This window comes from Besnoitia besnoiti, chromosome VII, assembly GCF_002563875.1.
Source record: "Besnoitia besnoiti strain Bb-Ger1 chromosome VII, whole genome shotgun sequence".
NCBI classification, from domain to species: domain Eukaryota; phylum Apicomplexa; class Conoidasida; order Eucoccidiorida; family Sarcocystidae; genus Besnoitia; species Besnoitia besnoiti.
The window spans coordinates 432,861-446,160 of NC_042362.1; the positions used below are offsets into that span (position 1 = coordinate 432,861).

The 13,300-nt window shown below is 60.6% G+C and overlaps 2 protein-coding genes across 2 annotated transcripts; one reads left to right on the plus strand and one right to left on the minus strand.

Annotated features, from left to right (window-relative positions):
* Nucleotides 1–1,548: 1,548 nt before the first annotated feature.
* Nucleotides 1,549–11,469, plus strand: BESB_076510 (histone lysine methyltransferase SET/SUV39; the record flags this gene model as incomplete). The annotated part of the gene is made up of 16 exons (XM_029366012.1): nt 1,549–2,135; nt 2,364–2,492; nt 2,923–3,011; nt 3,392–3,501; nt 3,823–3,932; nt 4,321–4,799; nt 4,989–5,784; nt 6,158–6,266; nt 6,894–7,010; nt 7,288–7,791; nt 8,221–8,372; nt 8,683–8,790; nt 9,418–9,567; nt 10,057–10,129; nt 10,494–10,673; nt 11,071–11,469. 16 exons carry the CDS (start codon nt 1,549–1,551, stop codon nt 11,467–11,469), a joined length of 4,092 nt encoding a protein of 1,363 aa, XP_029217443.1.
* A 1,488-nt stretch (nt 11,470–12,957) lies between these two features.
* Nucleotides 12,958–13,287, minus strand: BESB_076520 (uncharacterized protein; the record flags this gene model as incomplete). Its single annotated transcript, XM_029366013.1, has 1 exon — nt 12,958–13,287. One exon carries the CDS (start codon nt 13,285–13,287, stop codon nt 12,958–12,960), a length of 330 nt encoding a protein of 109 aa, XP_029217444.1.
* Nucleotides 13,288–13,300: the final 13 nt, after the last annotated feature.

A 13,300-nucleotide genomic window follows, 5' to 3' on the forward strand; every position in this document is an offset into this window, starting at 1 on the left:
GTCGCTATGAATACTATTCGGTGTGAGCTGCCTGCTCACGGGCTCGTCACTTTCCCGTCAGTGTGCAGCACTGCCAAGACGTGGATCTCCCACCTCTGCCACGTACATGAACTGGGTGTATCACCGGGCATCGGTCTGCTGAATACGATTCTGCCGCCTATCGTATCCATCTATTCAAGGTGTGGCTGTACGAAGTTTGCTGGCGCCTTGCGGGCTATGATTCACTTTTCCTGAACACCACTTGTGGTATTTCTGGTGCGCAGGAGTCCTCGAAAACTTCGCATGCGCACGGCCACGCCACTCAAGCCAGCCGTCAGCGGACATATCGAGACGACTAGCTCCGATGACGCGCGTGCCCTGAGCTATTCACTCTTTGTGGGAGCCATCATCAACATCTACTCATTCTGTGCGTAGGAGCTAGCATCCACGATGTCCACGGGGATCTGCTGGCTCTTCTTTGCCATCTCTTACCCTACGCAAAACAGCCGCGAGAGTGTCACGCCCGGCGTGTGGTGCATCGACGCGGAGAAGCGTCTCTAACCGGTGATTCGACTCATAAAACAGGGGAAACCGGTTTCACTCATGGCGTAATGACTCTCTTCGGGCATTCTTAGCGACAGGACACGTTGCGCGCATGACCTCCTGTCCATGTCTGTGGCTGCACTCGGATACACCTAACATGTCAATTCTGCACGACCGTGCAATCTGCGTGGCCTGAACTGTGCCGAAGATATGCTTGCCGCGTAGTCTTCTGTCCTGCGCGGGACAGCGACGCGAATGTCTCCTTGTCCAAGACCCGTGTGTCAGAAAAGACACAAACTCGCGCTCTCCGGACCATTATCGTGTTCGCGACTGCCGCCATCTCCTGCCTGCGCCATGGCCTTTCTCGAGCGCAGTGTCTCCGGCGCGGTCTCATCATCTAGTCGACGCGGATCAGAAAGACCCCTCCACACTTGAAGGAGCTCTTCGCGCGTCCCCCGCACGCGCAGATGCGCGTCAGACAGGAGAACGCAACACTCGATGGAGTTTCTGGTGTCGCACCCGACGTCCGACCGTAGCCCAGGATGGGCCGCCGCCGCTTCTCCTGGGCACGTCGGTCAGCGAGAGAACGCAGAGCCCTGTCAACACCAGCCACTGTCGCGGTCGTTGCTCGGCGCTGCTGGTCCTCGACCACCTCAGCAGCTCCGCCGGCCGTCCAGGACGAATTCACTGGAAAACAAAGAGACACCTGGACATGAAACCCCTCCTCCGCAGGAGAGTTCCTCCCCCTCACGAGTGGACAGGAAAGCTGCGCACCAAAAATGCGGCCGGGCATACTTTGCCGAAGCGACGCCTCGCAAAGCACGGCTTTTCAAGACGCTTTTCGCAGCGGCAGACCCAAGGGGGCACTCGTTTTCTTCTTTCCTGCCATACCAAGCGCGGGCTCTTAGCTCAGCGTCGGTACATACAGCTGAAAGAGTGCCTTTTCGACAAGGACTCAAAAGAAGGCGCGAAGTCGAGAGAGAGAACTACGACCGCTTTCTATCCGCAGCTCTCAAGTCCCTCTACATGGCGGCCTCAGCCAAACAGGCTTCTCCTGGGAGCGCCCCCGCGTGGCGGAAGCCCGCAGAGAGACTGAAGGCTGCAGGCGGTGCAAGAACGAAGTCTTTTCTCCGTCAGAACGAAGCTTTTCCCCACTGCGAATCGTTAGCTTCATCTCCCCGTCGACAGCTGTCGACGAACTCGCCGGAAGAGGTGCCTGACCGTTCGCAGTCGGTCGCAGATGTGGTAGAAATCTTGGACGACCCTGAGGAAGAGACAAGGCAGGAGGCGAAGGAGGATGATGTGGCAGTGGCTCTCAGTGACCTCGACAGCGAAGAGGAGGAAAGACGCCTGCTTCAGCTGCAGCAGCGGTTCAGAGAGCAGCGACGTCGCAGGAGGCATCTTCAGCGCGTGAAGCCTGCGCCGACGAATGAAAGGGCCTCGGACACGTACTACTGTGAAAAATGGATGAACGGGTCAGACTGCGTACAGGAAATTGGCGAGCGGTGCTTGGATATGGAGAGAGGCATAGAAGCCTACGAGGACTTTTACGAGCTGAATTTGGACGAAAAGGCGCTCTGGCTCAGTCTCAAGTTCATTCATCTCTACCAGCGGTACGGACGGGAACGGGGCAGCCACGCAGCCTGTCGGACGATTCAGCGCCTGGTGGTGCCCACGCGGCGGCAGTCGTTCCTGTTTATTCACGGGAGTGCTCCTCGCGGATTCGCTGTACCTTCGCTGGTGTGCGGCTCTGCTTTTCAACCTGCACTGTTGCCATGACGCCTGACACGCCTATTGGATTTGTCTCGCTGTGCTGGTCGTGTGTCTTTGGCGTAAATCAGTTGCATGGACAAGGTGACGACACCTGGCACGATGAGCCGCCCGCTTCGAAAGATGAAGGAAATGGTCGAGAACCTCTTCCCCTCGAACGTCATAGGTCCCGGCACCCTGCGGCTTATGCCTGGGTTCAGGTGCGTTTGGAGGACTGCACACATCCCAGCGAAGGAAGCCTCGCACTTTTCATGGTCTGGCTGGCGCCGTGCCCACACAACTGTGAGCTGACGCATCGAATCGTTCTCGATCCTGGCGTGAATATCTCTCCCTGAAAGAGGCCTCCGGGCATCGCTGATCCAGCCTCTGTCGTGTACCTGTGGTCACAGGTAGGTGGCAGCTAGCACGAGGATCATAGCTTTCCTGTTTCGATGGACACGCAAGGTGAGTGATGACGCTGGTGCTCGCGATCTTACGGGCCTACAGAACAAAAGCAAAACGGGAGCCCCGCACCGGACCGAAAGGCCCAGACTGTCCTCTGTGTCGTCGCTGTACCCGCTGCCACGGCTACTGAGGCACTCTGTAAACACGTAACACTTCACTTGTCTCTTGGCTGCTTCCACGTTTCAGGTGTCTGTACACGGGCCAGCTAAGCGCCGTCGGGCTGCACTGCGCATTCAACGACCGCTGCTGCATTGGTCACGACGACGAGCGTCTGCGTAAGCTTCCGAATATGCTTGTCCCGACTCGTCGTTTAGTGCAGTTGAAGGCCTTCCCACAACTGGAACAAACGGCTGCAGCCCCGTCCGGACACGTTCTCTAACAAAGCACCTTCGTGTCAACACAGCGTGGTACCTATCCTTGCGGGCTGCGGTCTCCGCTTACCATCCACGATACAATGTCCGGGCTCTGCATATTTTTTCGAGGAGTTCGCTGTACATGTGCGCGCGCATTTCCAGCGCAAGTATCGGTCTACGCTTTACTGGAGAGCACACGACTTTGCCTTCGCTTGCTCGAAGGCACGCGCTAGCAGCGCTGGGTTCTCACCGACGAGTTTGATGGGTGTGCCTCCCCTCGTTTTGTTTGCTCTTTTACGCAGCGACCGTGACTTCTCTGCTGCTGAACGATGATCGCATCGAGGACAACAACGATATCATTGTTGTGTACGGAGAGGAAAGCGACGGGAAAGGCCACGGCGCGTACCCAGGTGTAAGCGCTGCCCCCCAGCTGAGATTCAGGACTCGCCCGTGTCTTTTCTCCAAGCACGCATACGTGTTCTTGCAGAGTGTCTACACATCACCTGTGCACAATTAATATGTATTGATTTGAGCCGCAGTACCCCCCGTTCTCCACCTCTGGCAGACTCTCGGCCTCCTGAGTTCCAGCCGAGACTCCCTGCAGCTGAGGCAGGGCCTAAACCCTGAACTCTTCCTTCTCTTGTCGGCACGTGCTGCTTCTCACCCTGGAGCCACTCTGTATTCTCTGTAGAGGAAGGTCTTTCTCTTTGTCTGGACACGAACGCTCCCTCAGGACCAGATGCTGTTCATCGGTGGCACAAACACGCGCAACTATTCTCTGTGGAACGCATGGAAGCTGGAGTACCCCGTTCGCGTGATTCGGGGCTACAAATGCAAGTCCAGGTGAGGCACAGCGTCTACTCCTGCTGCACTGAGAGAAAAAGGCGAGTGGCGGCTTCGCCAGGGGATGCATAGTTGGCTGATCCTTCTCCGGAGGGTGACCCTCTACAAGAGCGGCGGTCTCGCGGCCTCCCGAGGGTCTGCTGCCTGTTGTCTGTTTCAGTGGTGAACGCTCAATCTGGAATATCGTCTCTTCTGTCGTCACGCGCTTTCGAGTCGGCAGCGGGCAAGGCAACTAACTCCTTTCGTTTCCCGCGGGCGGGCAGGGGGACTGCGGAGACGACAGAGGCTCACGGGGGGAGGGGTTCTGGGCAGCGGGCGCGTGCCCCTGTGTCCCCTCTTTCTGAGGACTCTGGATATCCGTCCTGATGTTTTCCGGTTCCTCTTTCAGATACGCGCCGAGCTTCGGGTTTCGCTACGACGGTCTGTACCGCGTGGTGGAAATGCTTGTTGACTCGAGCAGCGCTCCATGCGTCGTTCAGCCTCGCACTTCCCCTCCTGCAACGCCTCCTCGAACCCGGCCGTCTTCCGAGAAGACCGGCTCGTGCCACCGCCCATGTGATGCGGATGAGTCGCCGCAGCGTGACAGCAGCTCCCCCCCTGCGCCGAGCTCGCCCGGCGCACGCCCCAAGTGTGAAGGCGAGGCGGCGCGAAGCGGGTCGGCGGAGGAGCGGTGTCGCGGAGAGCAAGAGGAGAAGGAAGAGCACGCGGAGGCGAGCGGTGAGGGCCGTCTCGGCGCGTCTAGCGTCGACGCGCCTTCTGAGGCTGCCGCGTCGACAGCCGTGCCTGGGCGCGCGTCTTCGGCGGCTTCGTTCCGTGGTCCCCAGCGGCCTGCGGCGCGCGGTGCAAAGGCAGAACCGGCCGGGAGGCGTGCCGGGTCTGCTGCCCCCCGGGGCCACGGGCCGACGATGGTGCAGTCGCCCTTGGCATCGACCTTTACTTCGCCTCTGTCGCTATCGCCTTCTCGCCTTCTTTTTCAGTCGTCCTTGGAACCGGCGTTAGCCAGCGAGGACGGCAGATGCGAGGCGCATGCCTCCAGCCTTGCGCCCTCTCGCTTAGGGGCCTCTAATGACAGCCAGTGCCCTCCAGGCGCGTCTGCGGACGCCAGTAGCCGGCGCCGGACACCGCGGGTTGACCGCGCCGACGAGGGAGCGGATTTTTCCAGTCCCTTCCGAGGCGTCAAGGCTGAGGACACAGACTGCGAGCCACGACACAGTTTGTCGCTGTCCTCGCTCTTTCAGAGCAGCCCGGCGGCGTGCGCTTCAGCGAATGTAAACCCCGACGCCGTGCGGCAAGCGTGCCCGCCCGACCGCGTGGGGCGAGCGTCCGCGCCTTCCGATGCCTCGCCGCAGGCCCCAGACACCCATTCTTCACGCGTCCCCCCTGGACCGCGCGACCCTCCAGAAGACGCCTCCCCCAGGTCTCGTGCCTCTTCGCCATCTTTGTCTGCTTCCTGCGCGTCTGCCGCGCAGGGGCGGAAGAACGAAGCGCCGACTGCTAACAGTTTACCCGAGGCGCCTGCGATTCGGACCAAGGCCGAAGAAGACCTCTCTCCGCGCGGGGACCGCCATAGCGCCCCTCGTGTTCGCGCGTCGCCTTTTCAAACAGCAGAGAAAGGATTCACAAACAACCTCTCCCGCGACAGTTCTATTCCTGGCACGCCCCCTTCCGGCGCGGGGTCGGCAGGCGGCAACTCTGAGTGGGCTGAGCGGAAACAGTTGGACGGGCGCAGGGTCTTCAAGTTCGTCCTGGTGTCCATACACCGCGACATCTACTTGGCTCCAGAGACCAAACTTCCAGACAGAGACATCGCTGCGTTCGACTACAGCCTCTTCGAGGAAGACAAGGGACTCAAGTGAGACACGCGCGCCTCCTCCCTCCGAAACAACAAGGCACGCGCTGATCGGTCGGCGCCGGAGATGCGCGACTGGACTGCAGCCAGGGGATTCCCTGCACGCAATATTGTGAACACATATACAGCTATATATATATGTTGGTGTATTCGTACGTAGGCGTTGGCTCTTTTTTGTGCAGCTTTGTGCTGCGTCTGCATTGAAGCTTCACGCCGAGGGCCCAGTTCACACGCCAAGAGAGATAGAGTGACTCCACCCGATTGGCGTGGGGGGAAGACGACGGAGGGCGGCGGCGCTGGACGTTGTCTGCCGGCCGGTGCCTGCTGCCATCTTCTCGGCGAGGGAGGCTCTGGGGCGCTCCTGTTTGTTGCGCAGGAAAGTCAAGACGCTCGCGCTCCAGCAGTACCGGACACACTGCAAAATCCAGGAGCAACTGCAGGCCTCGTCGGCAGCTGCGCTGACTCGGTCGACGAAAGTGGTTCAGGTGAGCCACTCCCTCCCACCCGACACCCCACAGAGGAGGCAAGCGCGCGCGGGACCCTGCCCAGAGGCGGCGTCCACCGGCCGAGGGCGCTGGCCTCAAACGGCCCTTTCTTGAGCGGCGGCTGGTCGCACGATCTGTTCAGCATGCGAGAGACCTTCACTGTTTGAAAAAAATGTCTCTGCTGACGTCTTTGCGCACGTGTTGGTGGTTCTCACGTGGTTGCGCTAGCGCTTCACGCATCGTCGCGTGGTGCCGGCCTCCGAAGCTCGATTTTTCTGCTCGGAAATGAAGGCAGGAGTAAACGAGTGCGACCCCTGACTGCGTACCACCACTGAGAAAGGGCGTGGTGTCCGATCGCACGCTGCAGCTGAGATGCAGAGCTTGAAGCATCGCCTGAGGCCTCGACGGAACTCGCATTCGGCGCAGAAGCTTTCCCGTCTCAACGCAAAACGTCCGCGGTTGCCTATTTGGCGGTGCTGGCGGGCAGCGAGTGCAGGGCTCTCCGGTCACTGGCGGCTTTCCTCGGATGTCGCTCTGGATGCGTTTATGCCTTCGTATTGCCTCCTAGATCTGTGGACGTCGATGCGCCCGTAATGGATTGCGTCTTTTTTCTGTCGAGATGCGCAGATATGGAGCGACTTGCCCCTTCCCTTCGCCGTCGCGGTGCCGCCAGTTCTCAGGCTTCCTGGGCAGACGCAGTCGATCCTCTCCAACTTCCTCTGCATCATGGCCGCCGCCTACAAAGTGGGTGCCCTACAGCTGGTCGAAAGAAGAACAAACAGACCGCGGTCATGTGGAAGGACTCCTCTTCGCGGTTTCCTTCTTCGTGTTGCCCGTCTAGATGACCATCGAGCTACGATGCACAACGGAGCGGGGGCCCCACGGGCGGCGGGGGGGGGGGGGGGGGAGGGGGGGGTTCTGGGGGTGACCGAGGGGGTCGGCCGCTCGTTTCTTCGAGATTTTTCGGTCTGCGGCAGAGCGTCTTGGCTGCTTGGCTGCTGCGTCTGCGGGTGGTGAACAGATTTACTCTGAGATGAAGCTGGCCGCGGACCCCAGGGCCACTGAGCAGCCGTCTGGCGCTCTGCGTGCCCTCCAGAACTACCACACCGCCGTTTCGCTCTCAGCCGCGTCGTCGCGGCCGGGGTGGCGACGTGGTCTCGCTTCGCGTGCCGCTGCGACGCCTCTGCCCCCGTGGGCGCTCTGCGGCTTCTTGCCTGTGCGAATCATTCTGACGCAGCTCGACTTGGAGCTGCGGGAGCTTCCGCCGGCGAGCAAGCAGCGCCTCATCGCGCGCGCTCGACTGGACAGGCGTCGCCACCCGCCGGGCTTTCTGGAGAGCAAGCGCGACAGCGCGCTTCCGTCCTTCAGCAAGACGTCGGAGGAGTTCGAGGAGCTTTTAGCTCAGCTGGAGAACAAACGACGCCTGGGCTGCCGCCACCGGCCTCTCGTCTGGACCGAGACGCGGACGGAGATCCTCGTCAACGCGGAGCTTGCAAAGGTCTTCTCTCACCAGCTTCTCCCTCAGGTGAGGCTGAGGGAGAAGCTGCATCGAATGCGCGCGCGAGAAAGCTCAGACGCGACGCACGAAGATAAGGGCAGAAGCGCCGGCGCGGGCACAGTCGCCAGAATAGCGGCTCCCGGCACATCCAAGAGGCAGCAGATCTAGCCGGTGCGGATGACAAAAGGCTGAGAATCTCGTTTCTTGCGCGTAGGCTCGTTTAGTTGTTTGCTGTTTCGAGTGGCGTCTGACGTCCTGCGTGTGATAGAGGTTCCAGACTCCGGCGGCCTTTTGCGTCTACCGCCCCTGCTGTCCTGCCTGCGGGCACGCCGTAGTGCCCCTCTGGCGGGAGTGCGTGGCTTGCACCTTTGCTCTGAGGCCTCAGGGTAGGGGAGTTTTTCGTCTGCGACGACGTCAGCGTGTTGCCGCGTTTCGCTCCGGTCCTTTCCCCTGCAGTCCGCCACCTGCGGGTTGTTCGCGACGATCGAGCTCTGCAGTCCTCTGCCTGACTCCTGGTCGCCGTGGCGCGACATTTCGCAGGGCAAAGAGCGATTTCCGATCCCTGCGGTCAACGACGTCGACCGCTCTCCCCCGCCCGTCGATTTCTCGTAAGTTCCTCCTCCCTCTTCTGCTTAGCAACCCCCCGGTCTTCTCTGGACAGGCTCGCTTTTCTCGCTGGGCCGCCTCTGTGACCTGCGCGAAGTAGACGGTGCAGCCAGGCGGAGGGCAGGTCGCCGGTCGCAGCTGAGGAGACCTCGCCGGTCGCAGCTGAGGAGACCTCGCCGGTCGCAGCTGAGGAGACCTCGCCGGTCTCGCCGCACGTTTCGCAGGCGCTCGGCAGGGTAATTTAACAAGCCGGTGAGCCTCTGTAATCCTTCGAGCGGCTCACGCCTCGCCCCTCGCTGCGTTTCCGCGCAGGTACCAAGTCCGGAATGTCTGCTTTTCGCGGCTGCCAAACTTCTGCATGCTCTGCCTCTGCGCGGGCTGCGTCCCTCGCGGGCAAGATACGAGCGACTGGGAACGCATGTGAGACTTTCTCCAAAGGTCTTTTGGGCGCAAGGGAGGTTGGGAAGCGATTGCGCGGCGTTGGGCTGTCAGCAGAGGCAGGGCTCGTGTGGAGAAAGGGTCATGCGAGAGTGGAGTGCGCAGCCGCGTGTGCGACTCCCCCAGTGCAGCCACACGCATATATATATATATATATATATATATATATATATATATATATATATATATATACATATGCATTTGTGTGTGGGGCCTTGGACTCGCCGTCTACGCGTCCTGGCGCAAGTCTCGGCTTGTGTCAGGCATGGCTTCGAATTTTCGACTCGCATGCGCAGCGTGTGTGCCGCTGTTTCTGTTTCAAAGCTGCCTGCCGTCCGGTCTGTTCCGAGTGCTTGCGCCTGTCGTACGAAGGCAATTCATGTGACTCCACTTGCTCTGTCGGAGATAGAGCCTCGAACGGCGCCGTCTCCCGCTGCGCATTGAGACGCCCGTCGACGACCGCCGCGTGCGTGCGCCGGCCTGCGAAGTTTTCGAATGCGTAACGGAGAGCTCTGGCGAGGGCGCTTGTGTCTGAAACCTGGCGGCGCCTTCCGGCGGCCGCTCTCGTCTGACTCTTTTTGCGTCCGGTGCACGTTTTGCGTCCTGCAGAGAACTCGAGGGCTACAGTTTGGGCCTGAGGGACCCGAAGACAGGCCGCGTGCACTGTGCTGGCAGCAACTTGGCGTTCATCCGCGAAACGTCGACGATAGCTGTGTGCACATCCTACTGCCTGTGCGACAAGAGTGTCTGCAGGAACAGGTAAAAACTCGCGGCGTTAGTGCCCAGAAATCCAAACATGCGTGCGCCGCGAGTATGTTGCCTGGCGTTCCTGCCTCTGAACACTTCTCTGGTCCGCCTGAGTCCATGTCTACGCATGCGTCTGGGGGACGTGATTTGGCGCGTGCCACGCCGCACGGGACCCATGCGCGTACGTGGGATTGCCGCATCTGGGGAGAGGAAGGCTTGCTCTACACTCTCTGAGAGGTGGCCGTGGCAACTCAGGCTCTCTCTCAGGTAAAGCGAGATTCGTCTGCATGTCTACGACCGAAGGAACATGTGAGCTATTTGCTCAGCTGGGGCGCTTCGCCGCCCGCGTCTTCCAGACGCCGCGCAACCTCGCTTAACTGGCGCGGGCGTTGCTTGCTCCGCACGAAGCGCTGCGCATTCGTCTCCGCCGTCTGAAGCTGTGACGCATCGGGAGTTTGAAAGAAACGAGTCGCGGTCTGTGCTTTTCGCTGTCGCACGCAGATACCCCGAAGACTTGGCGTATCCGGTGCTCGTCGCGAAGACCAAACTGGCGGGCTGGGAGCTGCGCACGCAGGTGAGCGACAGTGTTCTGGGCCGCTGCCGCAGGCGACTTGTGTTTCCGCGTAGGCCGCCCACGACACGCGACGTGATTGGTCTTTGAAGGCAGCGAGCTGAAGCGGCTCCTCGTTCTGCAACGAACGCGAATCTCTGTGTCCGATGCTTGGAGTGCTTCAGGGCGCTGGGGCGCTGTGGGGCTGAGTCCGGGGCGTAGCGTCTCAGAGGCTGCCAACAGCCGTTAATCGTCTCGTTTCTGTGTCTCCGTCAGCCATACCGTCTACTTCCGTATGTCTCTCTCTTTATATATGTAGTTGTCTCAGAATGTTTTACAAAGACTCACAGTTCCTGGCGCGGCTTTCTTCTCGCGCGTCGTTGAGCAGGTGGCGATTCCGAGCGGCGCGTTCATCATGCAGTACGTGGGCGAGATCATGTGCCGGGCGACGATGGACGGCCGCAGCCGCCACAACAGTCGAAGAGGCTATCACAACTACTGCATGGAAATCGTTCAAGACGAGTGGGACTGGGAGGACAACTGGAAGCTGCCTTGCATCGACTCTCTGGTAAGACCAGTTTCGCGGCATGTCGCGCCTCCCGAGGTTCTGCACGTATCCTTTCTCTGCCTCCAGGACTGCGCTTTACACCGTGTTGCATTCGATTTTTAGCGACAGAGAAACTGCAGCCTTGCCTCTGCTCGCCGAGCCCCCCCCCCTCTCCCACAGCGGCGTAACTGTGTCCCTCCTCTGTGAGGCCGGGTTGCACGGCTCCACTCGATCTCCGCCGCACCGCACCCTCTCGCCCTTCCGCCGGCTCCCAGCGACTGCCGGCCTTTTTTTGGGCGGGGGGAGGGGAGGGGAGCTGGGGGGCTGGGGACCAAGTCTTTCCTGTGTCGCGTACCACGGTGGCTCGACTTCATGGCCGCGGCCTCTGCTGTTGTCGCTATCTCTTTCTCTCTCGCAGTTCATAGGCAACGCCAGTCGCTTCCTGAACCACTCGTGCGAGCCGAACGTCGAGGTGCGAAACATCTGGCGCGGGCCGCTGCTGCCGGTCGTGGGAGTCTTCGCGCGGCGGGCGATTCGCGCGGGCGAGGCGCTCACCTACGCCTATGGCGCGGGCTACGAGACGATCAAATGTTGGTGCGGCGCCAAGGCCTGCAAAGGCTACATCGGGGGCGACCCTGGGAGCGCCGACCGCGAAGGCGGGAAAAAGGAGGAAAACCCCCGCGAGAAGGCCCGCGAGGCGGAGGCCGACGGCGCAGCGACGGAAACAGACGACGACGTCGTCGAGGTTTTCCTCCCTTTGGACGCAGACAGCGAGCGGACAGGGCGCAGTGGCGCCGACGGCCGCAGAACGCAGTGACGGCGCTGCAGGCCGCAGCGGCGACTGCGTCTTCTGTCTGGCGCATGGAGGCTGCACGGCCGTGTGAGGGAGCCCCGGGAGCGTACGCAGGGCCTCACAGTGTTCCAGCGCGCCGGCCGCTCGCTCGAGCCCTCACGGCAGGACGCACCCGCGCTCAGCTGCCTCCTTCCTGCCAAGGTGCCTTTCAAACGAATTGTTTCGATCTCTGTCGTCCCCGTCGTGCGCAGAGAGTTGTTCTTCTTGTTTTCTTAATTCAAGACACGTTTGACGAGCGAGTCGCGTGAATCGGGTGCAAGCACGCTCCCTGCGAGGCACTCGAACAACGGCTCCATTTGGCCGCACCCCCGGCTTCTGTAGCGAACCCGCAAGGCGGGACGCGACTGGGGAAACCCGCGAAGCGACCGATGCGACATGCAGGCAGCAGTTTCACTCGGTGAAGAGAACTTGTGAACCTTATAAACGTTTGACGGTGTCGCCTCCGGGCGACCAGCGGCGGAAGAGTGCGTTGTCTGTCCGCGTCGCCGGGCGGGCGTCTGCGCAAGCTGCGAGCGAGGCTCTTCCAACTCGCGACACACGCTAGAGGCAAACTCAAAAGAGTTCGATCCTCGATGAAGTGGCAACCCCGGCACGCACCTACCCACGTGCACGCGTGCATGCACATACGGGAGTTCTGCTGAAGGATTTTTTCGACGCCGCAAAGTGCCCAAGCGTGCACAATTGGTCTTTCCTGCGGAGACCTCACTTCACCCACTTCTAAACAGAAGCCCCCGTGGACTCGAGACTGATCTAGGCCTGCGAGAGGCATGAGAAGTTTCGGCGGCTCGGTGGGCTGCGGCAGCTTTGAGCGCTCACGCGTCTTGCGCCGGTCTCTGTGTGTTCTGTGATGCTAACGAGACATGAAGGCCTGGCTGCGAGCTGTATTGGGGTAGCTGGGTTTCATGAAAGCGCCACAACACGCCGCCATTCGTGTCAACAAAAGAGTTGGCGGGCTTCGACCACGTATCCGTCCCTTCTTCAAAAAAGACTACTAGTCACATAGATTCCGCAGAGTTCGCACTTTCTTAGACACAAAAAGGCCATATAGGCATCCCCCAACTGTTTCCGCCCCCCGTCACTCTCTCAGTGGCAGCCCTCGACGCCGTAATGCGAATGTGCATACGTGGGAAGCGGCCCCAAAGCAATCCTGGGACCAAGCGCCTCTCCACACACGTTGTCTCTAGTTAATCATGCGTTCGTCAAGCAGGTGATTTGAGACTAAATATGCATATTCGAAGGCAACCATGTGCGTAGCTGCAGTCTTGGGTATGCGCGCGCTCCTTAGCGTTAGCTCCGGAGCCGCAGTCAGACACGTGGGTCGAGAACTGCGCCCGCCCGAAGCCACGGTCGCCACGCAGGAAGTGGAGCGACCGTGCGCCCTGAAGCAGGCCCTGGCGCTCCCAAACGTTCAGCGGCTCGAAGTGCCGATAGATCAAGGCTGCCCAGCCCCCTTTAGCGTGCTGAGGCCTTCGCACTGCGAGGCTTGAAACCCGCGGGGAGCAGCGCTCTGCAGGCTGACGCTTGTCCGCGGCAGACGCACAGAAACGAACCCACAGCAGCCGAAAAAGAATACACTCTTCTCTTACGGCCCTTCGTCTCGCTCCTGACCTCATCCGCCACAGTTTGCCGTATCACCGCGCTTTCGTCTTCTGGCGCTGACCGCGCTTCCGCGCACGCTTGCCAAAGGCCTGTCACAAGGCACAAGTTCGCCGCGCGACGTGAGCCGCGGTTGAAATCCCGAAAGTCTTTGGCTGCCAGACTGAGTTCTCTTGTGCTTTCCATGACCATCAGTGGG